This window comes from Acomys minous (genome assembly GCF_964271855.1).
Source record: "Acomys minous genome assembly, chromosome: 1".
Taxonomy (NCBI): Eukaryota; Metazoa; Chordata; class Mammalia; order Rodentia; family Muridae; genus Acomys; species Acomys minous.
In genome coordinates, this window is record NC_140483.1 from 58,553,147 (window position 1) to 58,580,716 (window position 27,570).

General features: G+C 50.0%; 1 protein-coding gene across 2 annotated transcripts in view; it reads left to right on the plus strand.

Annotated features, from left to right (window-relative positions):
* Positions 1-25,844, plus strand: part of RASSF5 (Ras association domain family member 5) — a 66,890-nt gene extending 41,046 nt beyond the window's left edge. The window contains exons 1-5 of one of the 2 annotated variants that reach the window (XM_084793142.1): positions 4,814-5,433; positions 20,585-20,695; positions 21,555-21,852; positions 22,461-22,576; positions 23,753-25,844. In XM_084793142.1, the coding sequence (XP_084649268.1) occupies positions 5,314-5,433; positions 20,585-20,695; positions 21,555-21,852; positions 22,461-22,576; positions 23,753-23,905 (798 nt within the window). In that variant the 5' untranslated portion in view covers positions 4,814-5,313 and the 3' untranslated portion in view covers positions 23,906-25,844. Of the gene's footprint in view, positions 1-4,813; positions 5,434-20,584; positions 20,696-21,554; positions 21,853-22,460; positions 22,577-23,752 lie in introns of those variants that run through there. The other variant, XM_084793141.1, reaches the window with a different exon arrangement.
* The last annotated feature ends 1,726 nt before the right edge of the window (positions 25,845-27,570 follow it).

Below are 27,570 nucleotides of genomic sequence, written 5' to 3' on the forward strand. Positions count from 1 at the left end.
CAGGGAAAGCTTGTCTTGAAAAACCTTTAGAGCAGCAAGGAGTAAGCGAGACCACAAGATGTGTAGGAACACAGTAACATGACACATAGCATTCTTCCTAGATTTTACTGCTAGAAGCAGGACTCATCTAATTTATGTCCAAACTCAGACACTGGGGGAGAAATCGTTGTTAAATGCATGAATGGAATCACCGGGAGTTGATGTCTGAGTGGAAGGTTTCGTGATGGAGAACACGGTGGGTTGAGCTTGATCTTGAGAGAGCAACTGTGACAGTAAGGAGGTGTGGGGAGTGTGGAGGAGGAGGGGGTGGTGACCAAGGAAACTTTTAGAAGGCTGTGAAACTATGTAGGGTGGAAGAGATGAGCAGGTTGAGGGTCAAGTAAGAAATAATGAGCTCGGTTTCAGCCTTGTTAAAAGTGAGGCTACAAAGCCAGGAGCGGTGGCGCACGCCTGTAATCCCAGCACTCGCTAGGCAGAAACAAGTGGATCGCTGTTAGTTCGAGGCCAGCCTGGTCTACAAAGCGAGTCTAGGACAGCCAAGGCTACACAGAGAAACCTTGTCACAAACAAACAAACAAACAAACAAAAAACCAAGAGTGAGGCTACAAAGCCAGGAGCAGTGGCGCACACCTGTAATCCAAGCACTCAGGAGACAAAGGCAGATAGATCTCTGAGTTCAAGGCCAGCCTGGTCTACAACGTAAGTCCAAGACAGCCAAAGTATCAGTAGACACTGAGAAACCCTGTCTCTACCCACCCTCAATAGTAAGGCTACAGTGGTGGGCTGGTTAGTTCTTTGTCAACCTGACACAAATTGGGGTCACCTGAGCAAGAGGAACCCTCAACTGAAAAAAATGCCTTCATCAGATTGGCCTGTAGGCAAATCTGTGGGGCTGTTTTCTTGATTAATGATTGACATGGGAGAGCCCCGCCCACTGTGGATGGTGCCACACTGGGCCTGGGTTGTTTAAAATAAAGGGCTGAGCAAACTATTGAGGGCAAGACAGTAAGCAGCGCTCCTCCATGATCTATGCATCAGTTCCTGCCTCCAGGTCCCACTTCCAGGTCCCGCCTCCAGGTCGTGCTTTAGGTCCCTGTCTCTAGGTCCCTGCCTCCCGGTCCCTGCCTCCAGGTTCTGTCCTGCCTCCCTCTGCGATGGGCTATAAAGCTATAAAGTGAAACAAACCCTTTCCTCCAAAGTTGGTGTCTTGTCACAACAGTAGAAAGGCAACCAAGATAAATAGGTATTTCTGGGTATACACAAGGCTGCTGCATGTTTCTGCCCAGAGCTGCTTGGGAGAGAAAAATACAAGCGATGTGTCCGTCAAAGGTGATTGAGGACTGGAGAGATGGCTCAGCGGTTTAATAGCCCTGTCTGCTCTTCCAAAGGTCCTGAGTTCAATTCCCAGCAACCACATGTGGCTCACAACCACCTATACTGAGATCTGGTGCCCTCTTCTGGCCTGGCGTGCAAGCTCACATGCAGGCAGAACATTGTATAAATAATAAATAAATCTTAAAAAAAAAAAGGTGATTGAAACCATTGGCATAGATGAGACACTAGTACTCTCCCCCACACACACTGGGAGCGAAGAGACAACTGAAGAGAGACAGTGGAAGGTAAGACAGGCCGATGGGGACAGCAGCCCCACCTTGTTTATGAGGGACAGTTTCAGTCAGTGCTGCTACCATGACAGTAATCGTGGAGCTAGCCCACAGGGTGGAGAGTTGGAGGGCAGAGGTTGGCAGAGGGTTGATTTGTCTCCACCATTAGCTAACCAGCATATATGACTAAATGGCAAATTATTAAACTGCCTGATTCTCCTCCCCTCCGTAAAACAGCTACTCGCAGAGTTCCCTTGTGTGTTCGTTGGAGGGATTCAGTGAAATGATGTACATCTGGTAGGTGCAGTATTAATAAAACGTTCACTTCAAAGTGTGCGTTTGGGGCGGGAGAGCCAGTTCCTGGCTTCTGTTGGCAATGCTGGGTCTTAAATAGATCTTCAGCCTTCATACCCCTCACCTAGGCAGAAACTGGAGGCCCACAGTTGTTCAAGATGCTTTATCAAGTGTAGTTGGGGCTAGGGAAAAAATACCAGCTCCCGGGGCTGGAGAGAAGGCTCTTCCAGAAGAACTGGGTGAGATTCCGGGTACCTGAATGGCAGCTAGCAACTGTCTGTAACTCCAGTTCCAGAGAGTCGGACACCCACCTCTGGACGCCACGGGCACCAGGTGTGTAGGTGGTGTGCACACCCAGCAGGAGAGCACGCCAGTTCCTGCCTCCTAGTGCCCCTGCTTTTCTAGAACATGCAGAACTGCAGCATGGAGCTGCCAAGGGCTCTGGCCTCCTGTCAGGATGATGGGTGAGACATGAGGAAAGCTTAGCATCATGTTGCTTATCACCTGACACTGAGTCAGGGAAGTGGACCGTCCATCGCTTCGCTGCCGAGGCTTTCACAACCTGCACGGTGCAGTGGGGGCTCCGCACAGAACACTTCGGGTCCAGGCCCTGTTCCTGGCCCTGGGGGCAAGAGCAGGCAGTTTCTGTGCTTTGTGGCTAGCCCATTAGAAGCTTAAATCCTGCCACCTAAGCTCCTTCACGTCCCCTCTGTTCCCGGGGCCAATCGATGTCACTATGGTTCAACATTCGATGTCATGGCTCCAACTAGATGGTCATGACAGCCAGGCTTCCTCCCTTTCAGACTCTAAGGCCTCCGTCAGGATTCCCTCACCCCGCCTGCGGTAGAAGCTGCTCAACATGCTCTATTTGGTATGATCATTGCAGGTTTCTTTTCATCCCCTGGGAGCCTGCCTTCAGTCTTTCCTTTGCTGACTTCTGACTCCTGGCCTAGGTCCGCTGGCGGGAGTGGGGGGGGGGGAGGGAGGGGGTAGGGGAGGGGAAGGAAGGGGAGCAGGCAGATGGGATCAATAGTGTAACTAGGAGTCAGGAGGGTTTGGAAGTAACGTGCGCTGTGATGGGACAAAGTGCTTCCATTTCTTTTCACCCGTAACATGGCCATACTCCCTGCTCTCAAGATTATAGAGCAGCCTAAGCGGGAAGTGTGGGTATCAAAGGTGCTCTGAAGGCCCAGTGAGCCTCAGCTTTCACAGCCTATGGAGCCGCATGGAGCAACACTGTCTAAGAAGCCAGCATCCCCGGCAGAGCCTTTCCCCTCAGCTCTGCCATCCCATGCAGCACTGTGCACAAGAAGGGGCTTGTGCCGGCCCCTGGGAGGCTTGCGCCTGCTATTTGAGAACCTTGTTATTAGCTGTGTTTGAGATCACGCAGTGTGAATGTTGTGCCTCCACAGTGGTATTGCAGAGCTCTGTGGGGGGGGGGGGGAACCCAGAGGACACCGTGTGGGTCACAGAGGATCTGAGGCCTGTGTCTCCCCGCGAGTTGCTCCGTTGAACCTGGGGGTTGGCTTATTTAAAACTGTGAGGTGTTTTCCAGCTGGGCAAAGAAGGTAGGAGCCCTCTGAGCCTTCATCCTGCCAACATCAGACATGGAAGTGGATCCCGACCTCCTTGGCTTGAACCACTCACTGTCTCTGGCGAAAACCTCCCAGCCCCGCGAAGAGCTTTGTGGGCAGAGCCAAGCCTACCTTCCAGCCAACCCCTGACTCCTAGCAACTTTTCCTTAATCCCCTCGCCCTACCCCACTCCCTAGCCTTCTTCTGTCTGTCTGCCTTTACTTATCTTCTTTTGAGGGAGAGGGACTTAGTAGCATTGAAGGTTCTGGGTTGATGGCACTGGCCCAGGGTGCTGTTTATCTGCTGGCTTCTCTACGGGAGGACGGAAGCTAACTAGGCTACAGGGATGAAGCCCTGAGCACCTATAGATGAGGCTAGGGACAGGGAAGAAGGCTCCTCACAAAGTAACCACTGCTTAAAGCAGAGTCTGCAGCTCTGCATCTAAGGTGGGGGAGTCTAGCCCTCTCCAGGCCATCCCCTGGGGTCCACAGGCCATCAGATCCTTAAGCGTGGTTGGTGCTCTTCAAAGCATCAGCTTCCAAAGGCTGGGCTTTCATTTGCTGCGGTTTCAGATTCTTCTGCATTTAAAGATGGCAGAATGCCCACCAGCCAGTCTTATCACAGCTGATGCATGGAATATCACGGTGACTCAGAGCAAATAGATCGTAGGGTAACAAATCTGGTCTGACCTTATCATACATGGCCTACTTGTATGGCTCTAAGCTTTGCTTTCCTCATCCATGAAATAAAAGTAACGGTCTCTAGTTAATGTTTAAAATTAATGGCAGGCTACGGCTACGTGCCATCACCCAGCACATTTTAATTGTTGCTCAGACAATGGTAACCCAAACTGCTGTCGGACCACTGTGGTCTGGAAGGATCCAGTCTCAAGTAAAAAAAAAAAAAGTGTTCCTTCTAACCCTTCCAGTCACTGGAGAATTAAATATAGGAATGACTTGACCTGGCAAAGAGCCTCCTTCACCAGACTGCCAGGAAAATGTGTAAATAACCTGGTGCTGTCTGCCGCCTCTTTGAAGGTGGGGTTCTGCAGATGGAAGGCTGGGTCTGCTCCACCCGGCATCACTTCGCTTGGGACTTGCAAGTGCTTATTAGCCCGTGCGGTTTCCTCTGGCCTTTTCAAGTTAAAATATTACTTCTTCTCCAGGCAGGCCAGATAATGATTTCCCTCTCCAGTTACTTCTCCAACCACTGGCTGTCCTAGCTTCTGGAAAGGCCAGGGGTGGGGGGGGGGAGGACAGGGAGGTAGAGGGGTGGGGGGAGTAGATGGGAAAGAAGGACAGTGGAGGGATGCACCTTCACTCCACAGCTGTCACCACAGCAAGTAAGAAAGGCTGCTTCCCGAAGGAGGAGGAAAAGTCAGAGGGAACTGTCACCCTCAGGTCCATGCTGGTCGGTCCCTATCCTGGCATCCCTACCAGGGATCCTTGGCACTCAGCTGGGGGAGTGGGATGATTGACAGGCAGCAATGTTTTGGGGAACCTTGCGAGAGGAAGTGGCTTTAGAGCTGCACCAAGCAGTACAGGAAAGGAGCTAGGAGGGAGGTGTAGGGGTGGCTCAGTCGTCAGCACACAGGGCGGGGAGCCAGCAGGCAGGCACAACAGCCCAGGACCGCAGATGCAGCGGCAGCGGCGGCGCTAGAGGGAGGAGTGCATGGACCCGGGGCCCCAAGCTCTGCAGGTGCCGGGAGCCCCAGGGAAGGAAGTGCAGGCTGCCTGTCTGGCCATTGCCCACTGGCACCAGCACCTGAGCACAGAACCGGAAGGGTCCCTGGCACAGCCCTGTCCCTGCATGCCGATGAGCTCAGACTCGGGCGGGGCCCAATGACTGTGGACAGCAGCATGAGCAGTGGGTACTGCAGCCTGGACGAGGAACTGGAAGATTGCTTCTTTACAGCCAAGACCACCTTTTTCAGGAACCTCCAGAGCAAACAGCCTTCAAAGGTAAACCGGATGATTACAAGTGCCTTCAAGGGAGGAAATAAGCTCTGTGGTCTGTCTGGGAAACTGTGGCATCCTCCCTCCCCCCAGGCAGAGCCATGTGCTAGCAAGGTGGCTTGGGGGGCAGGGGGGCGCTGAACGGCCTGCAGTATCCTGATAAACCCTTAGACGTGTCGGGATGGCTCTCTAGGAGCTGGGCACCACACTGATCCGTGGAAGGCTGCGTGCTCGCTTGTGCTTGATGGGTAACTGGGCACCTTCTCTGTCTCAGTCCCATCCCAGTCTGAGTTTACCACTTGTAGATGCGAAGGAGATGGCGCCCAGGCCCTCAGCAGATACAAGTTGAGACTTCCGTGTTGTATGTGGCTAGAAACCATTTTTAAAGCCTAGCCTAGCAACTTTGCAGAAGTCTGGGCTGTTTTGAGAAACAGCCTTCTTGCCTAGGCTGCCGTCACACTACCGTTTTAGCTCCTGAGTAGGCTTGGGCAATCGAAAGGGGTTGTGTGTTTCTTAAATATGCTGGCCTTTAGATAGCCAGCCAGGCTGGCCCTCTGGCTGTTCTCTCCTGGGTGCCCACAGAGCCTCACTAGCTGCCACATGTGTTGGCAGGGGCAAGTGTGAAGTTCACTGGACTGCTTAGGCAGCCAGGTCCAAGCCAGGACTCAGCACTCTTGAGAGGCTTCCTACGAGGGCCCATTTGTAGACATGAATGGCTGAGTTTCACAGGTCTATGGCAAGCTCATCATTAGGTCAAGTGGGCCTTTACCACTTAGACTTACCCCCCAAAACTTCTCTAAGCCTATCTGGGAGCCTCCTTTGTGAGTAACTCATCTTGCCTGGAAGCCCTGCATTTGCCGAGTTCTGAGTTTAGGTAAATGCACTGAGCCTTCCCTTGATGAGATGGTGCCCCTGAACCCAAAGATGGCTTGTGATTCTATATTTAAAGTAAGCAACTCAGACACATAGAGCCAAGTACTTGCTTTTGTGTGTGGAGGACCAGGGAGACAGTAGTTCCTGCTATGGCTAGGTAGGTCCTGGACAGAAAAACATCATTGCAGAGGGGAAGTGTCCCACCCTCTCTTGGGGTTCTTGCTTCATTGTAAACCCCTTCTCCAGTCTTGAGTGTATCCACAATTGTAACTATGTGAGGAGTCATAGAAAATACTGGCAGGGGCATGGGGAATTTGAAAAGCTTTCTAGGCCATTCTGATGTGCAACTGACGTTTTATTGCTTTAGAAAGTTTTGTTGCTGCCTGGGAAGAAATGGTTCCTGTTTTTAAAACAAAGTTTAGCTTCTGCCTTGCTTCTCCCTACCAGGCTGGTCCCGGAGGGTGAAAGTTTTGCATAACTGGTGTGAGAAAAGGGGGCACTGCAAGAGTGTCTTTCTACTTGGACGTTGGAAAGGGTGATGATTGTTTCTGGTATTCTTGGGGAGAAATGGAAATAGCCTTACAAGAAAATATACTGAGAAGGGTCTAGGAAGGGGACTGGTTTTCTCTCCCCATTCCTCCCACCTCTCCCTGTGGGGAGATGGCCTGTTCCAAGCCCAGACATCCTCCTCTTTCCAGTATCTCCATCCCTTTGTAGCAATTTCCCAGAAGATGCTCTCCTTAACTTTGTACCTTGACTCCATTATGTATCTTAGGTCCTTTGAATGTTCATTTACCATTTTGTCAGTGTCTGTATTCTTAATAAGGATAGGAATCTCCTCTAAGAAACTCATTTTATAGGAAACATGATGCTAGACAAGTCAGCGGTACCTAGCCTATGGAAGGGAGGGGAGGGGGCATGACCCAACTTATCCTTGAGCAGTCAGGACTGTGGTAAGGGACAGCTTTGCTCAGTCCTAGACTCGCCTTTCGCTCCCAGCGCACCCAGTGGCGAGGTGACTGGGATCTAAAGTGGCCCCCTGGCTCTGAAGAGGTGTGCGGGGCCAACTGACAGTGGAGACTGCTTCCTCCAAACTTTATGATTTTTTTTTTCTTATCTCAGTGGTGTTCTGTTTTTTCCTTTACTAAATTTCTCAGCTCTGCCTTCTCTCTTGGAGTCATTCTGGAAAGGATTTCAGAGTCGACTGCCATATCCTGACCCCACTGTGACCTCCCTAAGCAATCTTTCTCTCCTACTTGAAGAGAAATTGCATTTGAGCTCCTAGGAGAATTGTTCCCCCTGTCTCAAAGGGAAGGGGTGCGTATTTCCTTGACAGTTGGAGACTTGGGTCCCCTCGGGAAAGGCCAAGATTCTTCTATAAATAGCCCTGTCAGCACTACCTGTGTCAGCTGCTCAGCCTGTGCCTGGTGGAACAGAACTGCAGGGAAAAGCCACTACAGTTTGGTGCCATCCCCCGGGAGTTTTTTCAGCCTCTTTGGTGGGAGTGGGAAAAGCACAGCAAGGAGGGAAGGGGCCAGCCCTGGGCCCACCTGCTCTTTCCTCTGCAGAGATGGTGGCTTCCTGCGGCAAAGTGTTAGATCTCAATCAGACTGGGGACCTTTTGAGTAACACTAGTCAAGTCTCAGGGTGCTGAAGTGGTACCCCATGGACACCTCCATGTTTTCTGGGTCATATGTGTTAAATAGGACTTCTGATGGGTTGAAGGAGAGCTGGCCTGGGAGTTCAGGGAGTTTGCAGTGTTTGGGATGCTGGAGTGTCTGCCTGGTCAACAGATCTAGGACCTCAGGACTCTGGGACCCCAGCAGGGCATCAAGGTGGGGGTCCTGGGGAGACCCAGGGCCTCTTCTTGAACAGTGCCGCACTTGGCGGATGGAGAAAATGAGGAGAGAAAGGTGGGAGGACTTCACCAGCGTGTATCTGGTGAGGTGGGGCTTGCACTAACCATGTCAGACTCCTTTCCAAGCACTCTTCCTGCTGGGCGGGTGACCAGAACAGAGTTAGGCTTTGTCTTCTCTGAAAAGTTCTAAACAGCCATTGGCTGGACACAGCACTGAAAGACCTTCGCCATTTCCCCAGGGCACCTGAGGCACTCTAGCCCAGGGGACCTTGACTCTATGTACAGTGGCAGGAGGTCACTGCAACCTATTGTTTAAAACTTACTTTCCGGTTTTATCCTTTTTGTTTGTTTGTTTGTTTGTTTGAGACAAGGTTTCTCTGTGTAGCCTTGGCTGTCCTGGACTCACTTTGTAGACCAGGCTGGCCTCGAACTCATAACGATCCACCTACTTCTGCCTCCCGAGTGCTAGAATTAAAGGTGTGCGCCGCCACCGCCCGGTTTTATCCTTTAATGATGGGAAGACCTTACTTGCTTAAAAACTCTCCTCATGTGTTTTTCTCTGCGGATGTGGAGAGCAGACGGAGGGCTCTATGTATGCTCAGGACTATATCCGAGCACACACTGCTCCCCAGCGCCCCCATTCTGGGCTTTCTCTGGACCGCCTTGAAACCCTTGAATTCTTTTTGTTTAAGGAAAAACACCAGAAGGAAGCAGGGTACATGGTACTGTACAGGGCTGTATACAACTCCTGGTTCCATGATGCTTTCTTCCATTGCCCCTTGCCTGCAACAGGGTCTGTGGTACTCTAGGAACAGCAGGCATCCCTGCCAACCCTGAGACCAGTCAGAGAGATGCCCGTCTACCTGCCATCAGCAGCCTCCGGCACAGTAGCTGCCCCTGAGCATCTCGGCATTTGAGAAAACATTAAAAATAAGCTAGCTCCAAATTTGGAGGAATGAAACTAAGACAGGAATCTTGGATGGACCACTCAGCTGCTCCCAGGGACTCTGTCCCAGAGGCTCACCCTGGCCAGGGCCAGCCACAAATGGTTCTTGGTACTGGTGTTTAGGAATGTGGCCTCTGCTCCAGCCCTTCAGTTTGTGGCCTCCTCCAGCCTGTGCCAGCTGTGCTTTTCCCTGAGAGGATGCCAGTCCTGTGAGACCAGGGATTTGCCCTTCAGGCCAAGGCAGTGGCGTGGCCTTGGTTACAGAGGCAGGTGTAGACTACCAGTACTGACTATAGTTGCTACATCTTCTTTCATCTAGTGAAATCAGGATGGATTAACTCTTGTGACAAACCACCCTAGATTTTAGTCACTGAGTATAAGTTTATTTCCCTTTACAGAGAACTAAAGTGGTAGCGGTCAAGGGACTGGGGGAAGTTCTTGTGAGCCAGGTCTGATAGTGTTTTATTTAAAAAATAAGAATTTCATACATGAGCACTATATGTATATAACTTTCAGTTTTTATTCTTCCCTGCACCCTCCTCTTGCTCCTCCTGTTATTGCTCATTCTCTCTCAAATTCATGACCTCTTCTTTGTGTATACACACACACACACACACACACACACACACACACACACACTAATACAGCCTGCTGAGTCCATTTAGTGTTGTTCATATGTGTATTTGCTTAGGCCTGACCACTTGGGATTGGCTAGCCTATGGGAGCTTGTGCCTGGAGAAGACAGTTTTTTCTTCTCTCAGCAACCACAAATTGCCTTCACGTAGGGGTGGGGCCTTGTAATATTTCCCCCATTCATGTTGGCGCATCAGTTGGTTTTGCAGTTGTACAGGTTCTATTCAGGTAGCCATGTTTTGAGACAGCAAACCCAGGGCCTGTGCGCACAAGGCAGGAACTCTACCAGGAAGTCACACACACACAAAACTTACCATTTCAACCCTTACTAAGTGTCCATCCAGTTCTGAAGCCAGACCTATGATATACTGTTGTCCAACCATAACCACACCCATTTCTAGAACTTGGGGGCACTGGGGTTTGAGCCTAGGGCCTTGGACATGATAAGCTGGTGCTTTGCTGCTGGGTCTGCAGTCCCAATCCCTAGGACTTTTTCATTTTCCCAAACTGAAACTCCTTACCTGTTTAATTACTCCAGGGACCAAGTAAGTGTGGACTCTCCCAGCGCATGTGTCCTTGGGTCCATCCTACTCCAAAGCATAGTGTTTTCAAGGTTTATCCAGGGAACAGCATTGCCAGAGTTTTTTTTTTTCCTTTTCAAGGCTAAACTGTATTGCACTGTAGGTATGCACCACAGTTTACAGATCCATTCTCCCATCCGTGGACACTTGGGTTGCTTATTCCTATGTTGTGTAGCCCGCTTTCATTATTTTGGATGCGTGTCCAGAATTGGAACTGCTAAATCCTAGGTTAGTTCAGGTTAATCTTGTGAAGAATCAGCATACTCTCGCTATGAAACATTCACCAGTTTACACTGACCAGTGAGAGCGCTGATCTTATTTGTCAACCTGACCCACCTGGGAAGAGGGAGCCCCCAGAGAGACCCCCCCCAGATGAGGAACTGCCCTCGTCAGATTGGCTGCAGACATGGCTGTGGGGCATTTCCTTCATTGCTATTGATGTTGCCCACTGTGGGCGGTGCTGTCTCTAGGCAGGTGGGTCTAGGCTATATAAGGAGGGCCACTGAGCACAAGCCTAGAAAGAACCCAGTGAGCAGTGTTCCTCTGTGGTTTCTGCTTCCGCCTCTGTCTTGGGTGCCTCAATGATGGGCTGTAACCTGTAAGACAAAATAAATCCTTTCCTCCCCAAGTTGTTTTGGTCAGTGCTTTATTACAGTAACAGAAAGTAAGCAAAGACGGCCATTTAATACTGGATGCCCTCCACAGCCAACAATGTATATCCCAAACAGTCAAATGGGAATTAAGTGGAGTTTTGTTGTGATTTCTATGGCTTTCCCTAACTAAATGATACTGGGCATCTTACTCAACATTTATATTTTCTTGAGGAAATGCCTATTCAAGCCTTTTCCATTTCTGGCCAGATTGTTCATGTGTTTGTTGAGTTACTGGAGTCCTTTGTGCATCTGTATTCCAACCTTTATCAGTCACCTGCAGTGGATTCTAATTTCTTATTTATTTTGCAATGGGGTCTCATGTTCCCTATGATGGTTTAATTAATCAATTAACTGATTGATTAATTAAGTAACTGACTGACTGATGTAGGTGTGTGTACATGCATATATAAGTACACATGCAAATGTATGCATGTAGAGGTCAGGTCAATGGCGGGGCTGGCCACTCTGAGCTCCAGGGATCGATCGCCTGTCTCTGCAGGTGATCTGCAGGTGCTGAGGCAGGTGATCTGCAGGTGCTGAAGCAGGTGATCTGCAGGTGCTGAGGCAGGTGATCTGCAGGTGCTGAGGCAGGTGATCTGCAGGTGCTGAGGCAGGTGATCTGCAGGTGCTGGGTGATCTGAACTCAGGTCCTTATGCTTGCACAGCAGGCACTTTACCCATCAAGCCATCTCCTAGCTCACACTATTTTAACACAAGATATTAACCGAGTGGTTACGCTGATAAAATCATAAATTATCGCTTTCAACAGATTTTTACGGCAGATAGGACCTATGGCAAAAGTACTTAGGACTTTCGAAAATCATAATATAGCCTGTCAGGGGTCCAGGTTAAAGGAAAGAGAACTCTCTTATTGGGCCAGTCCCCACTGACCCAGCATTCTCTTACCTTGGCAGACAGTAACTATTGCTACAGCGGGTTCTGTGGCCACAGACTAGCTGAGGCTTTTAAAGGCACGCTTCTCCATTACTCTGCACAGCAAAGGCACAAACTGCATGCCGTCAGCCTCCATGAGACTGACTTTGTGGTATCCACAGAGTTGAAAGCAAAGGCCAGTCTGCGGCATAATGTGGACAGTGTTGACCCAGTGGCAAAGCTCAGGTGTTTTGGGTATAACACCATGTCCCAAATCTAGTTATTTTGAGGGGTCAGGGATACCACAAAGCCCTCAGAACAGTGCCTGGGGCTAGGGTTCCCTGGGCCCCCTGTACCGAGCCACTGTCCTCTGGTCCTGAACAAGCAGCTAAGTTGTTCCTACAGACTCGAAAGTTAAAAAAAAAAAAAAATTGAGTCAAGGGAGAACACTGTGCTCTGGGGTCTTCACCAAGATGACCTCCATCACATGATGCTGCCTGAAAGCCAGTCATTGATGACTAATCATTCTGAGCCTGTTTGTGTCATAGTGCATGGACTATGCCTGTCTTCCTCAGGTGACCTGTGGGCTCCCAGGATAGGGGCTACATCGGTCTGTTTCATCTCGCAAGGTACCTCTCATAGTCTTCAACCCAGAGCCATCTCAGTCAGTTCCTGCTGACTGCCTGTTGCCACTAACTGTCTGCTCTGCATTTTTGTCTCTGGGGACGTCGTCTCTTTCCAGTTGCTCACCCACCTTCTTTAGGCTGTATCTCCACTGGGCACTCTAGATCTACTCGGGTCCCACGTGGCTCTGTGACAGAGTCCCTTCCCACGCTGCTGTAGGTGACAACTGGAGAACACCATTTAGGAAGTTCTAGTCCTGTTCTTTGGGGACCCATAGACATGTCACAAATGGATGAGAATGAACCCTTTCACTGCCATTGGGTAGCACAGAGGAGCCATCCCAGAACACGGGCACTGTGGAACTGGGACGGCAAGCCCAACAGAAGGAGTTGGGGCCTGGAGGGCCCCTGCATAGTCATTTGTTGAGTACATGGCTGCGGCTCTCCCTGACTTGGGCTTACAGAAGGCTTCCACTCAAGGGGCCTGAAACTTGCCGCTGACAGATGTGCTAAGAGCGAGAAAGGAAATGATGACCTACTTGAGCCTGGCTGAGGCAAAGTCTTGCTGACACAAAGGGAAAGCAGGTGGCAAGCACTGAGCAAAGCGCGGAGGGGAGGGGGGAAGCTCTTGCTCCTCTGGGCCATGGTTACTGACACAATTCAGATGGGCCCAGCTGTGCCCCAGGTCCTCAGCTCCACACCCAGTTCTCTGAAAGAGAGGGGGAAGTAGTGATGAAAGCCCTGTCTTTTGTGTCCAATCTTAGCCCTGTGGTGGGCCTTAGAGTTTCTCTGGTGTCACTTCATGATTTGACAGATGAGGAAACTAAGAGTATGAGAGAGGAAATGACTTGCCATAGGTCACAGGTCATTCGATGGTGTGCAGTCACTCTTATCAGCAAGCAACAAAGAAGCAGGCCAGCCAGCAGCGCAGTGGTGCACACCTATGATCCCAGCACCCTGGGAGGCAGAGGCAGGCGGATCTGACACCAACCTGGTCTACAGAGCAAGTCCAAGGCGACACAGAGAAACCCAAACAAAAGACAACCAAAAAGTAGGCCAGCCCAAGTTCATACAGCCACGTGTTCCTGGCTGTGAACCCTTATGGTACAAGACAGGTGCTCTTGGACCTGGCTGAGTGGGATCCAGGGAGAGTGAGCTCTATGCTGGGAATCTACTCCAGCTGCTTTACCGTCCCTGACAACTAACCAACAGGGATTTTCCTGATACCTCCTTAGAGGCCATGTTAACTGAGCTAGTTAGCTGAGCCATGTTAGCTACATGTTAGCTGTGCCCAGCAGTGGTTACCAAAGAAGCTTAGGCATCCAACATAGAGTCTGTTCTATCCAGGGAAAATCTACCTGGCGATGCTGGGTTAAAACATGTGAGATCATCTTTAGACAACACAGGACTTAGTCAAAAGCTGGGTGAAGCCGCACAGGCTCAGAATGTTCCTCCACAGGTCCTTGCAGCGTGGATTTAACATTCACAAGCAACTGCAGAGGTCTGTGAAGTGTGGTACCGTGCAGCTTTGCTGCAAGAGAACTCTCCTGAGCCTCTGGGTCCAGCCACCCACTCTCATCCTAGCATCAGCCAACTGTGTTGCCTCCTGTCAGAGAGGGAGAGAGAACAACTCCGGAGACATGGCCAAGCCTTTGCCTTCGGCGTTTCCATTCACTGCGAGTGGACTTACAACAGCCCGCTAGCCAGTGGTGGGAGGAAACACAGAAACAGTGGGGCAGCATGAACAGAAGCGAGCATCACCTGGGAGATGAGGTTTGGGGCATACCTGGGGTGGGGTGGGGCTCTATATCTTGATCCCCTTAACTGGGATGGGAAGACCCATCACTGGGTGGCATTATTCCCTTATCAAAGGACTCTGGGGTCTCTGGGAAGTGCACACCTTGAATCCTAAACCCAGGAGGCAGAAGCAGGTGGATTTCTGCGAGTTTGAGGTCAGCCTGGTCCAGCCCAGCCAGGGCTACCCTTTCTCAATACAACAACAACAACTACTACTACTACTACTACTACTACTAATTAATAATAATAATAATAATAATAATAATAATAATAATAACAACAACAAGTGATGATGATGATGATGATGATAGAGAAAGCAAGCTGAGCAGTAAGCATGCATTCATTGCTCTGTTCCCATCATGGATGCAATGCGCTTACATCCCTCAAACTCCTGCCACCATGACTTCCCACTGTGACCCACTGTAACCTGGAACTTCAAGCCAGAACAGACTGTTTCTTCCCTAAGTTGCTTTTGTCTGGCTGTTTTATCACAGGAGCAGGAAGAAAACACTAAAGTGCCAAGCGTGACTTGGGAGAAAGAGACTGGATAGAAGTGTATACCCCTTCCTTCATTTGAGAATTACAATGCCACACAACTGATACAGAGAGGGTCCCAAGGACGGGAGACGACTGTGGGTTAAGTTTCTCTAGGCCCCATATGGAGGAGCTGGAGCCGAAGGAAGAGGCATGTGAACTTGAGGCAGGGAAATTGCACAAACACCACCGTGGAGCAAACTGCTACCCATGGGCACATTGCACAAAGCCAGTTTCACTGCTCATGGGTACATTGCACAAACAGGTTTTATTGGGCCACAGCTACCCCCATTCTGTGGCTGCCTCTTTGTTATAGGATGAAGGTGAGGAGATGCAACAGACTGTGGCCTGGACACCCAGCCTTTACCCCCCGAACCTTCACAGAAAGTCTGCCCGCTGCCTGTGTTGAGAAGGGGATGGACGGACTTTAAGGCTGTCTAATCTACAAGTGAACAAGCACAGTGAGAAGTGAAGCTGGTTTAGAAGGAAGGGTAGGGCTGGGTTTTCTTGGGGGAACCTCTGGTTTGGTTTATCTCTAAACTACCTTTGAACCCATTGTCTCGCTTATTTTTACTTTTACATCAATCCTGAGTGATGCAATTTGATCCCAATTTTATAGAAGAAACCAAGGTTTGAAGGTTCGCTGATTCTCTCAAGTAGTGGGGTCAAAAGCCAAAGACATGCTGCCCATTTCCCCAGTATTTACCGAGCCCTACTGTGTGCTAAGCAGGAGCAAGGCTCCGGGATACCTCTATGCCTTGGATGAGACAGGCATAGTTACTTCACTCACATTTAAACCCAAGGCCCACCACAGCTCCTTTGAGAAGCTGAGACCCCTTCCCCCTGCCGTCAGGGAGGGGTCAGTGATAGTTGTTGAGCAAGTGTTCATTATCTACTTCATGCCCAGTGCTGATGATAGGCACAGAAGTAGAAGTTGAGCTTCTATCCGGGAGAGAGGGGAAGCCAGCACTGATAGCTTCCTGGGAGGTGGATGGAAGCAGGATTGTAGATAAACTCCAGATGGCATAGGGCTGGCTTTCCCTAAGCTTAGCATTGATCTGGCTGTGATTCGCTTTCTTCAACTGTAGGTGGGCGCAAAGAAGGTGATTTTCTTCATGTGTGTGCTGTGGCGTCAGTGAGCTGATAAATGCTAAGAACAGTACAGGGCGCGGAAGAGGCAGTGCTGAAGGAGGGCCATTACCACCACCATCGCCCAGGGTTGCAGTGGTTAGGGAAGCCTTGCCAGGTGACAAGAGTGCAGGTGGGAAGACAGGAGTGAGACGATGAAGGTCCTGAGTGAGGAGAACATGCTGACATATTTTAGAAGGAGAGTGACATGTTTTAGCAGAGCTGAAGGTTGTGTGATTTAGGTCAAGACAAAGCAAACGCTGAGGGTGGACACACTCTCTTTTGCCTATTTGTCATTCTGCAAACCTTGCTGGAGATTTCTTGTTCTGAGCCCACTCCACCCCCCAACACCCCGGCCCATTTGGGGATTAGAAGCTACAGGTGTTGCTCAGAGCTCTCTTCTGTAGAATGGAATAGCCAAAATGAAGGCTTCCTATATGTCACTGATTACCATGCACAACTGGCCAGTGTGGTGGTGTCACACAGCAAAATCTGACATGGCATAAAGCTGTTGTGTTGGGGTTATTAAAGGTATTTTTATTTTACTTAGTTTTTGAGGTAATAGTCTTGATAGCTCATATAGACCAAGCTGGCCTTGAATTTGCAGTGGTCCTCCTGCCTCTGTCTCCTGAGCTACGATTATAGGTGCATGACACCACCCCCAGCCCATTAAGGGCAGTTTAATAGAGAAATTAGAGAATCATTCTAGGGAGGGGCACCTGTGCTCTCAGTACCTGCTCACACACAGCCTTTCACTTGGCTGTCATGCCCCACTTTATAACTTCATAACTGCCATTACCTCCAGAGCTCAGAGTGGTTACAGCCTTTCATGTGGTTTAGGACAGGAGACAAACCAGCCGTTCAGCAGTGCCTGGAGGAGCCAGGCATGCTGACAACACCTCCGCCACTGGTGGGTCTCTCGGCAGAGCGAATTAGTTCCTTGTCACATGGCCTGAGGGGGGCAAACTCTCAGAGAGACACCTGACAGGATACTAGATGTACTAAATCATAAGAGCCCAACCCCCATCCTGTCTGGACATCAGGGCACCCCAAAGCACAAATGCTATCTTCCTGGCTTCTAACCTTGTGCCCATCATCAGAGAGACAAATCTTTCCCTTTGAGGGCTTGAGAATCTACAGAAATCTCTGGTGAACAGAAACCAGAGTCTGCCTCACCCTTGGGAAAGTTACTGAGTTCCAGACTTGTTCACACAGTGAATACTGCCTTTTAGGTGAATCATGGGGGCAGCTTTTACCTGTTAGCCCCAAAATATTAGCTCTGTATCTGGATGGAATTGTTGCAAGGATCTCTCTCAGGGTCTAAATTATTCAATGTGGTGAAATCATCTTGGAGATTTCTAAAATTCCTGTTCCCCGGGCTGCATCCCTGATCAATGAAATTGGCACTGTCTGAGGAGAAAGTTCAGGAAACCATATTTCTAGAAAATCCCCAGATGACTCCAATGTGTTCGGAAGTTTAAGATCCCATAGACTAGATCCTATGGTGTTGCCCAGGCTGATGGTGGACTCTGAGCTCTTGGATAGGGCTTGCTGGTTGGCCTACTTTGGTGAGTGACTCATTCCATTTGTAGGTTAGATCTTGCCTGGCAGGTTCAGTGTGGGCAGCAGCCAGACTCAACTGGGTGCTGACATTTGGCACTGACATTCTATAGAAGCAAGGTTCACGGTGTTGGCCACACAGGCTGCTGACACTCCTAGGTAAATGGAGCTCACCTATGCACCTGGAAGACCAGCCCTTCCAATGTTGAGGTCAGGGACACCGTCTTCTGCCTCTGGCTGGAAGGTACCCATGGCTACTTGCATCATTTCCCAGCCTTGTGGGGAGGGAAGAGAAGAGATGGGTTGATGTAATGAATAAAAAAGTGGAACAGGAAGAAACCTAAGGCCAAGGCAGTTGTGACTCACTGTGGCTAAAAGTAGGCGTGGAAACAGGCCTTTGCCAGCCACAACATAGCTGCTTTTTCAACAAGGAAATGGCTAGAGTTTGACTGGAAAGTGAGATCTTGCAGGGACTTCTAGAGTTTTCTACAACTTAAAACTCTTTATTTTTTTATTTTTTGGTAGATGAACATGAGACTGTCCTAGGAACGACAGTCAGCCTGCCTTAGAGATGGGCAGAAGGAAGTATAAAAGAGCAGCCACACACCTGCTCATTCTGACAGGAAATGGCCAGGAAGCAAGGCAGGGCCATAGCCAGGCGCATGTGATCCACAGAGCTCTATCCAGCCTATGGAGACTGGGAGAGTCCCAGACGTGAAGACAAACAAGAGGGTCCTTTGAAAGTCCCTAGATTCATGAGTCAACAGTAAATGAAGCCAGCCGGTGAGGCTCACGTCCCTTTTTTTTTTTTTTTTTTTTTTTTTTTTACCTCCAGAACCAGGAGATGTCCCAACAACTGTTTTCTCAAGGTCCAACTCGGGAATCTAAGAGAGCATCCTGGTAGGTCCCTACATGCTGCCCGCTGCCTCCCACTGCAGATGTTGGGAGACCCTCAGTGTCAGCTTCACAGATAATGCAAGGCCCACTGTGACCCTAGAGCTGGACATCAGGCCATTTTCGATGCACGTTCCACAGGTTGGGTCTTGTTTTACCAGCTGTTCATCTCAGGCCTGAGGTGTTAAAACCTCTACTGGTGTGGTGGGGTGCTGCAGCAGAAGAGGCTGCCTTAGAGTGACCACATGGTCCATTGAGAACTGGGCTCCAGGCTTAGTGGACTTCCTTCTCACTCCTACTTGGCCACTCGCTGAGAGTGGGATACCGGCACAGTATTTTTTTTATTATTTTTATGTTTGCTATCTTACGATAGAAATGACATAGGTAGTATGTTGGAGAAGGCATCGGAAACACCAACACAGTGATGATCCCATCAGGAGCTGTGGGTGAAAAGTGCACAGGGAGCAGACCCCGGCAAGAACCTCCAATGAAAGAGGATGTTATCTCGTCTCTGTGGCGGTCAGGGAAGGCGCCATACAGACCCGGCAATGTCCACTCCTCCTGACAGTCATGGAATCGCACTTTCCCTGTGCTCTGTAGGATTGGAGTGGGAGGAGGAAGCATTGGCATGCTGTCAGTGTGATGAAGTCCCCAAAATGGGCAGGTCAAAGGGAAAGGTCGGGGTGACCTCTGTTGGGGGGTGCTCTGCTGCACTTCACTTGGTGGCGGTGGCAATGTGATGTGGGACCTGTTGTAAAAAACCCCCAAACTGCCAGGTGTGGTGGCACATGCCTTTAATCTCAGCACTCAGGAGGCAGAGGCAGGTGGATTGTTGTGAGTTCAAGGCCAGCCTGGTCTACAAAGCAAATCCAGGACAGCCAAGGCTAACACAGAGAGACCCTGTCTCAAAAACAAAACAAGACAAAACAAAACCCAAAAAACAAACAAACAAAAAAACCCAAACCAAACCCACAAACGGTGTCATATCACCCTTCCCTGTGCATCTGCTGTCTGATGTACGACAGGTGAATCCTGACTTGCTCTACAGCTGCCGGATTGCTAAAATCAGGAACTTCTAGAATTTTTACCTAGCAGCTCCTATACTCCAAGCCACTCAGGACAACATGAATACAAAATCAGGAAGTGACCGTGAACCTAAGAGACATCTATTGTGAAAAAGAACTGCGTGGATCTCAGAACCCACAGTGTACCATGCTGCCAGGGAAACTGACATCCACTTTAACGTCATTCTGTTTTCCTGGGGGCTGCAGAGGGGACATCAGGGGACTATGTGAGGAGGAGGACTCTTGGTGATGCAGGGAGAACGTGGCAGGCAGGTGTGAGGTTTCTGGTTCCCTCCGCACGTGCTGATGAGGGTATTTCAGGCAAGCTGGTAAGTGACTCTTAGTCTCCATGTTCTCACCTGCAAAGCAGGGGTAATGAGTCATCACAGTTCAGGTCTGAGGTGTGGAGACAGCTGAACCCTTAGTGTACAGAGGAGGTGCTCAGCAAATGCGGACTGTCCCTAGCAGAGGGGACTACAGGACCCCTGTCCCTACCAGTTCATTTATTTGACAGATATATCGTCACTTGTGATGAGCACAGCTTATTGTCAGTGACATGAGCTCCAGCTGGTGGGCATGTGCCCTTGTTCCTTGGTTCCGAGTGTTATCAGCTTCTGCTAGCATGCACTTACACCTTTGTAACTTTATCATTATTTCTTTGAGATGGACAGACCATGGCTTCATGTGTGAGAGCAGCTTTTCCACAGCAAACCATGACTGCCTGAGTTCTACCCACTCACCAACTTCATCTTCAGTGCTCTGATGTGGGGCACTCCGACGCTGGTGTCTCGGCCAGTGTGTGTGTGGGGGGGGGGGGCAGCATTATTCCCATTTCAGAGGTGAGGAAGCCCAAGGCTGAGAAGAATTTGAGTGGCTGGCCTCTTTATTTTGTTTTTCAAAACAAGGTTTCTCTGTGTAGCCTTGCCTCTCCTGGACTCACTTTGTAGACCAGGCTGGCCTCGAACTCACAGCGATCTGCCTGCCTCTGCCTCCTGAGTGCTGGGAATAAAGGCGTGCGCCACCATGCCTGGCCTCTTATGTTGGCATTTATTTCTTAGCCGAAGCAGCAGCTCTGGAGGTATGCTCATGGCCCTTCATGTCCCGAGAGCCACTGTACACACTCCCACTTCTCTGTTGCAGAATGTCTGTAAGGCAGTGGAGGCGACACAGCACCCACCCACGCTACAGGAGATCAAGCAGAAGATCGACAGCTATAACAGCCGGGAGAAGCACTGCCTGGGCATGAAGTTGGTAAGCAGGGCCTGTCCATCCCTACCCAGCATCCCTTCTGTCCCTGCTCTCCACAGAAGCAGCCACTCCCTTGCAGTTCACACTCATTTGTCCAGGCCCAGCTTTCTGTGGCCTCAGAGACCCAAAGAAATACAGTAGGCTTTAGAAGAGACTCCAAGTACAATGTGTTCCATTCACTCTCCGGCAACTTTGGGAAAGTTTAACCTCTCCTTGCTTCAGTGTAAAATAGAGATCTCCATACTCATATATAAGAGATCCTGGGGAAATTATATGACAGTGACTGATGGAGGGTTTGGGAGCTTGATCCCCAGGAAGCCCTTGACCAGGGGAATTTGCAACTCCTGCTCCTTAGTGCTCACACTGGTGAGAGCCCTTGACGGGTTCCTAGAGGCTGTCTTTAAGGGGCGATGGTAGAACCCTGCCCCCTGCTGGTGACTGGCAGCAACTGGCTCTCTGGAGCTTCCAAGTCACACAGGGGCCTCAGAAAATGCAGAAGCCAGTCAGGTCAAAGGTTTGTTGGGCTGGATCTCTGAGGACCTTGATGTTCAGAGGTAGAGGGGTGACTTCAGACTCTGCCTTTAGTGTGAGGGCCCAGCAAGGCAATTGGTAATAATACCTGTCTGGTAGAGGGATGGGGCAGCCGATCTAAATTTCCTATGAGTAGCCCCACAATCCTTTCTGGTAACTGGGTGCCAGACCTCCTGGGCAATAAGGAGAGTGTATTACCTCCAACACCACTAGACATGGGATCCAGGAAGGGACTCAGGCAGGCTGACTGGAAAGGCCCCTGTCAGATCCTCTGTAGTTCACAACCTAGAGTTGCAAACAGAATCGTGCAAGATGCACCTCCTCCTTGCAGAGTGACGACGGCACCTACACAGGTTTCATCAAAGTGCATTTGAAACTCCGACGGCCAGTGACAGTGCCTGCTGGGATTCGGCCCCAGTCTATCTATGATGCCATCAAGGAAGTGAACCCCGCAGCCACCACAGATAAGCGGACATCCTTCTACCTGCCACTCGATGCCATCAAGCAGCTGCATATCAGCAGCACCACCACTGTCAGTGAGGTCATCCAGGGGCTGCTCAAGAAATTCATGGTTGTGGACAACCCACAGAAGTTTGCACTTTTTAAGCGGATATACAAAGATGGACAAGGTATGAGTTTCCAAACTTTCCCCAGTCTGCCAATGTCCACACAGTGGTGGTGCACGCCTTTAATCCCAGCGCTCGGGAGGCAGAGGCAGGTGGATCACTGTGAGTTCGAGGCCAGCCTGGTCTACAAAGCGAGTCCAGGACAGCTAAGGCTAACACAGAGAGACCCTGTCTCGAAAAACCAAAAAACAAAACAAAACAAAACAAACAAACAAAAAAACCCAAAAACTTCCCTGGCAGCCCTGGATGTTCAGGCAGCAGGGCTATAGCCACCTATGGTGTTAGGATTCATTGAAGAGCCAGGCATGGGACCTAGGCAGCTCATGTCTACCACTGTGGCCAGCACCATGCATGCACAGGAGAGACACACCCTGGGCTCCGGGCTCCTCATCTGTACAATGGGAAGGAGTCCACCCACTGCTCCTCTTCCTTTGGAAGATGATGTAAATGGAAACATGGCTAAACTTTGCTATCCTGGAAATGGAGACAGGGCCTTCTGAATGGCAGGAATGGGAGGCTCTGAGCTGCCACTGTCTGGTCAGGTTCACGGCCACTAGAACCATGCCCTGCCCTTCTGAGATGAGCACCCAGCCCTCATTCTGTGTTTGCAGTGCTCTTCCAGAAACTCTCCAGTGCGGAGTGCCCTCTCTACCTGCGTCTGCTCGCCGGGCCTGACACTGACGTCCTCAGCTTTGTGCTAAAGGAGAATGAAACTGGAGAGGTTGAGGTATGTCTGGACCCTTTGCAAACACCAGTCCTGGGCGGGCAGGCAGAACCAACTGGGCGAGAACAAACAGTGCTGTGTCCTAACTGCAGAGTGTAGGTGGGGCAGCAGGACTGCCAGAGGCTCCATGTTTAACCCAGGCTCATCAGCTGAGCACATCACAGCAAAGCAAGTTACAACCCGCACATGGCCAAGCCTATGGAAAGGATTTCATTTGCCTCGTTTGTGAAATTGGGGTCACAAACTGAGAAAGTGTGTTCAGGCCCCATCTGGTTTTGCCCTAAGGCCCAGCAAGCTCCAACTCTAGGTAGTGGGTATAGATATTTCTGAAACATTCTTCTCTCCTAAAATACTGACTTCCTTTCTCCAAGGGGGACTAACCAGGGTCGGTCTCCTGGCAAAAATGGGGTCAAATCAGGCAGTAATCCTCCAAGCGCAGAACACTTGGGATATGGTCTTTGAGGAGTGATGGAAAGAGTGTTGTCACACAGTTCAGAGCAGAGTTGTGTTTGTTGTTTTGGTGGAGTCAGTGGAGATTCGGAGGATCTGAGCAGACAGGGCTCTGCACTCATTTCAGTCAGGACCGCTCAGCACGGTCTTGAGTCGAGGCCACCCACCTGTGGGCATGGGGCTAGGGGGCTGGAGCCGCTCTAGGCTGCACTCTGCCTCCGTCAGCTCCACGACTGCTTTTCTCACCATCTCTTGTGGACCACAGGTTTATTTCTATCGAGCATGGGGATTAAAGCAGACACACCCTAAAACATCCCCTCGTGCTCGAGGAGCTTAGGGTCCTTTTCCTCTCTCCCATGTGGAGCAGTTGGCCTGACCAGCCAGAGTCAACGGAGAGGGGTCCAAGGCATGCATGGTGCACTGTCATGGGAAGGTGGGCAACAGGGTGGAGTTTGGCACCTGATGTCACACATCCAGCCCCAGAGCGAGGACCTCAGCCGCTGCTGACTCTTCCATGAAAACTGGGTGCACAGGCTGGGAACTTGACTGTCTATGGCTGATGTGACTTATGTACAGTGCAAATGTCATTCATGGCACCTGCCTGTTCAGTTGAAAACTGCATGTGGCTCCTCACTGATATGAGCTGTGGAGGCTGCAGGAGGGCCCGAGTGATGTCAACTTCTAACCATTTCCCCTTGTTTTCTCCTCCTCCTCCTCCATGCCTCACAGTGGGATGCCTTTTCCATCCCTGAACTCCAGAACTTCTTAACTATCCTGGAAAAAGAGGAGCAGGACAAAATCCACCAGCTGCAGAAGAAGTACAACAAATTCCGACAGAAACTGGAGGAGGCGCTGCGAGAGTCCCAAGGGAAGCCTGGCTAACCATCGTACTTCCTGCCCTCTCAGTGCCCTCCGATTTATTTTATTGTTAATTATCTTGCGATGGACAGTTATTCTCAAGACACCTCTGGTGGGTCCACTTGTGCCTGCCCAGCAGTTAACAGATATGGAACAAAGTCTCTTCCAAAGTGTCTGTGCAGGGTTCGATTCCTGCCACCCACCACACCATGGCTCTGGAGAGATTCCCCTGCGATCAGGTCGCGCGCGTGGAATGACCAGTGTTTGTCCTGCTCAATCTGCTGGCCTGCTGGCCTTTCACAAACCAAATAGTTGCCTCTCTGGCCACCAAACTGCAACCAATCACTCCAGCCTGCAACAGAGCTTTCAGAACCTGTGTTCTTTCTCTGGGTCTAGTTCTTCAGGCCATCCTTTTCCCACCTATAGTATCTTTATTTATGGGTCAACTGCCATATTCATTTAGCCAAGTCCTCGACAGCAGGAAGATGCTCATGAAAGGACTGTCCTCCTTGCCCCAAGGTGCCTCCTCTTCACTAGTCCTAGTCACTCAGGGTCAGCCTGACCGAGAAGTCTCCCATCACCTAACAGGCTGTGTGCATGCAAACCCAAAGGCATATACCTCCATTTGTGTGGTATTTCAGCCCAACTCTGTCCAATGTTTGCTGTTACATTTTGAATTTAGTGTTGTCACCCTCATGGGTTTCTACCAGAGAGAAACCTGCCACTTAGCAACTTTAGTTTCCTGCCGAATCAGCAGGCAGTGTTACAGAGCCGCACATCCACGCTGTCTTCCAGCCTGCGCCTAAGGAGAAAGCAGTGGGGGCCTGGACGGCATTGTTGACTCTTCGGCCTTCAGCTCCACCTCAATCCTCGCACCGAGGCTTTAGGATCTGCAGCTGCTCCCTGAGCAGTGGCCTTGATTACAGCAGCAGGTCCTGCAACTTGAGTCCTTTCTGGTGCGAGGCCTGGTCTGCTTGCAGCACAGCACTGGGTAAACCTGTGGGCCTGGCCTCCCTGCTGACCTCAGAGGTAAGAGCAGGACATGCTCACCTGAAGCTCTCCTGCTGGCTTGCCCGTGGTAGAAAGTGGACAATGGTGGTACAGAGCCAAGGGCAGGAGACTCCTCAAAGCATGGGGTGATGCCCTCAAACCGCTTTCCCATCAAGCTTCTAAATCAGGCTTTGACTTTGGAGATGTGATATCATTAGACCACATTGAAACCTCTTTCATGTTGCCCTCGCCTTACCATACCCCTCGGGTTGTTTGAAGCCCAAGCTTGCTCGTGTAGCCTCAAGAGTTCCCTCCCCAGCTCAAGCTGAGTCCGCACTGCTGCTGTCCCAGAAGAAGGCCAAGTCCTTGTCATTCACACTGTGCGTCATCTTCTTCAGAGCTGCAAAAGCAACGTGAGCTAGCGAGTCTATGCAGTTGTGCATCCATCAAACCCCTGGCTGGCTGTCATCTCCTGCTCAGCCTCAGCACTGCCCTCCTGTAAGAAGCCCCTCCTGCTGTGTATTACAGGGGCACGTGGAAAGTCATTCCCTTCATCCTGCATGTCTGTAGCATTAGGAGAAGGCATGGCTCCTGCTGTAAACACTGTGAATGCTGCTGAGAACCTCCCTCCATGGGTGACTCTTTTATTTTTGAGAAGAAAAAAAGTCATGTGTATATGTATATATACAAATATATACATGTGTATATACACATAGAGGCATATAGCTATATATAAAGAAAAGGTGTTTATTCAGAAAAGTATGGTAAAATTCAGACTTTAAAGCACAGTTAGGCCCGGGACCTCTACTGAGGCTGAGTGTCTGGAAAGTGTGTCTCAGCGCTGGGTGTAACTGCTGGTAGTGCCTTCTATGGTTGTACTGCTTTGTGTGTGGGTGTTCGTTTTGAGGCTATTTTCTTTCTAAATGTCTTATATGTTTTTTTAATGAGTAATAAAATCTCACTGTAAAAACAGTTCACGTGGAAACATCCTCACTGAGTGTCACCATCTTAATGGAAAGTGGGGTGGAGAGAGTTTTCTTCTACAGTAGGCTTGGGAATGAAGGCTACCATTCAAATGCTTTTGAGAAACCTGTGCATATACCAAGAGGACTGCCTCGGTGGCTGGCTCTTCTCCATCTGCAGTGCTGGAGAGCGGAGAGCAGGAGGACTCACAGCAAGCCACATGCTGAGTTAGGAAAGGCCAGGGCTTTCTGGATACAAAGGTAAACAACCCTTTACTCCGGAATTACTTACAACTAAGATGTCGTTGCTGATTTCAACTGCAGACAGGGATGAGCGGGTACCCAGCAGCCCTCATTTGGCACCCTCTGATTTCTAGCAAAGAAATATCTTTAAAGTCACAGACATAGCCACATAAAGTAAGCCAGGGAGAACACTGCCTACCTTCCAGTGTTGCTCATGTGCCATTCAATGCATGGGGCCCTCGTGGGCTCTCCAAAGTCTATCCAGTTCTGCCCCTCTCCACCAGGAACCCTTAAATTAGTCAAACCCAGGGCTGATGAGATGGCTTAGTGGGTAAAGGTGCTTGCTGCCACGCCTGTCAACCTGAGTCTATGGCAAATATGCACCTATGCAGAGGGAAGGAGGGGAGGGAAGAAGGCAGAGAGGCTCTTTAAGTAGCCATGACTGTCCTGGAACTCACTATGTAGACCAAGCTACCCTCAAATCAGAAATTCACCTGCCTCTGCCTCCTATGTGCTGAGATTAAAGATGTCTGCCATTTCATCTGGATTATACTCAAGAACTAGCTGACATCCAAAGCGCCTAGCCTGGTCCTGCATATCTTGTACCAGGGTCCAACCAAGTAGGTCTGCCTTGTCCCCAACTTAATGTACCATGTCCAGTCCCCAGATCTAGCCTGGGCCCCACATCCCATGTACCAGCCTCGTCTGGTCATCCCAGCCATACAGCCTCCAACCTCCTGGCTTTGCTGAGGATAGACATCTTGTCTACCTGCCCAGACTGGCGTCCTATTACCTGACTCCATCCTCTTGCACAAAAGCTAACCTAAATGGACCAAAGACCTAAATGTGACCAAAGACTGAAACTGCTAGAAGAAACATAGGCCAGAGCCTACAAGATCTAGGTATAGGGAAAGGACTTCCTGAATAAGGACAAATGTCCAGAAATTAGGGCCAACAGCTAAGGAAACAAATCAAGTGAAGAGGAAGCCCACACAATGGGAGAGAATCATTGCTAGCTATTCCTCAGACAGAGGACTAACAGCCAGAATATACAAAGAACTCAAAAAGCAAAAAGTTAAACAAGCAAACAACCCACTCCAAAATGAAACAACAACAAAAACAATTAACTAAGGAACTAAATAGAGATTTCTAAAAAAAAAAAAAAAGCGCTAAGAAATATGTCAAACACATGTTCATTATTGCTAACATTTAGGGAAATACAAATCAAAACCACTTACCCAGTCAGGCAGGCAACAAATACTGGAGAGCATGTAGGGGAAAGGGACTCTCCATTCAGTTGTTGCTGGATTACAAACTGGTACAGCCACTCTGAAAATCAGTGTGGAGAACTTTTTTAAAAACACAAATCAGGGGGGCTGGAGAGGTGGTTCAGCGGTTAAGAGCACTGACTGTTCTTCCAAAGGATCCAGGTTCAACTCCCAGCACCCACATGGCAGCTCACAACTGTCTGTAACTCCAAGATCTGATACCCTC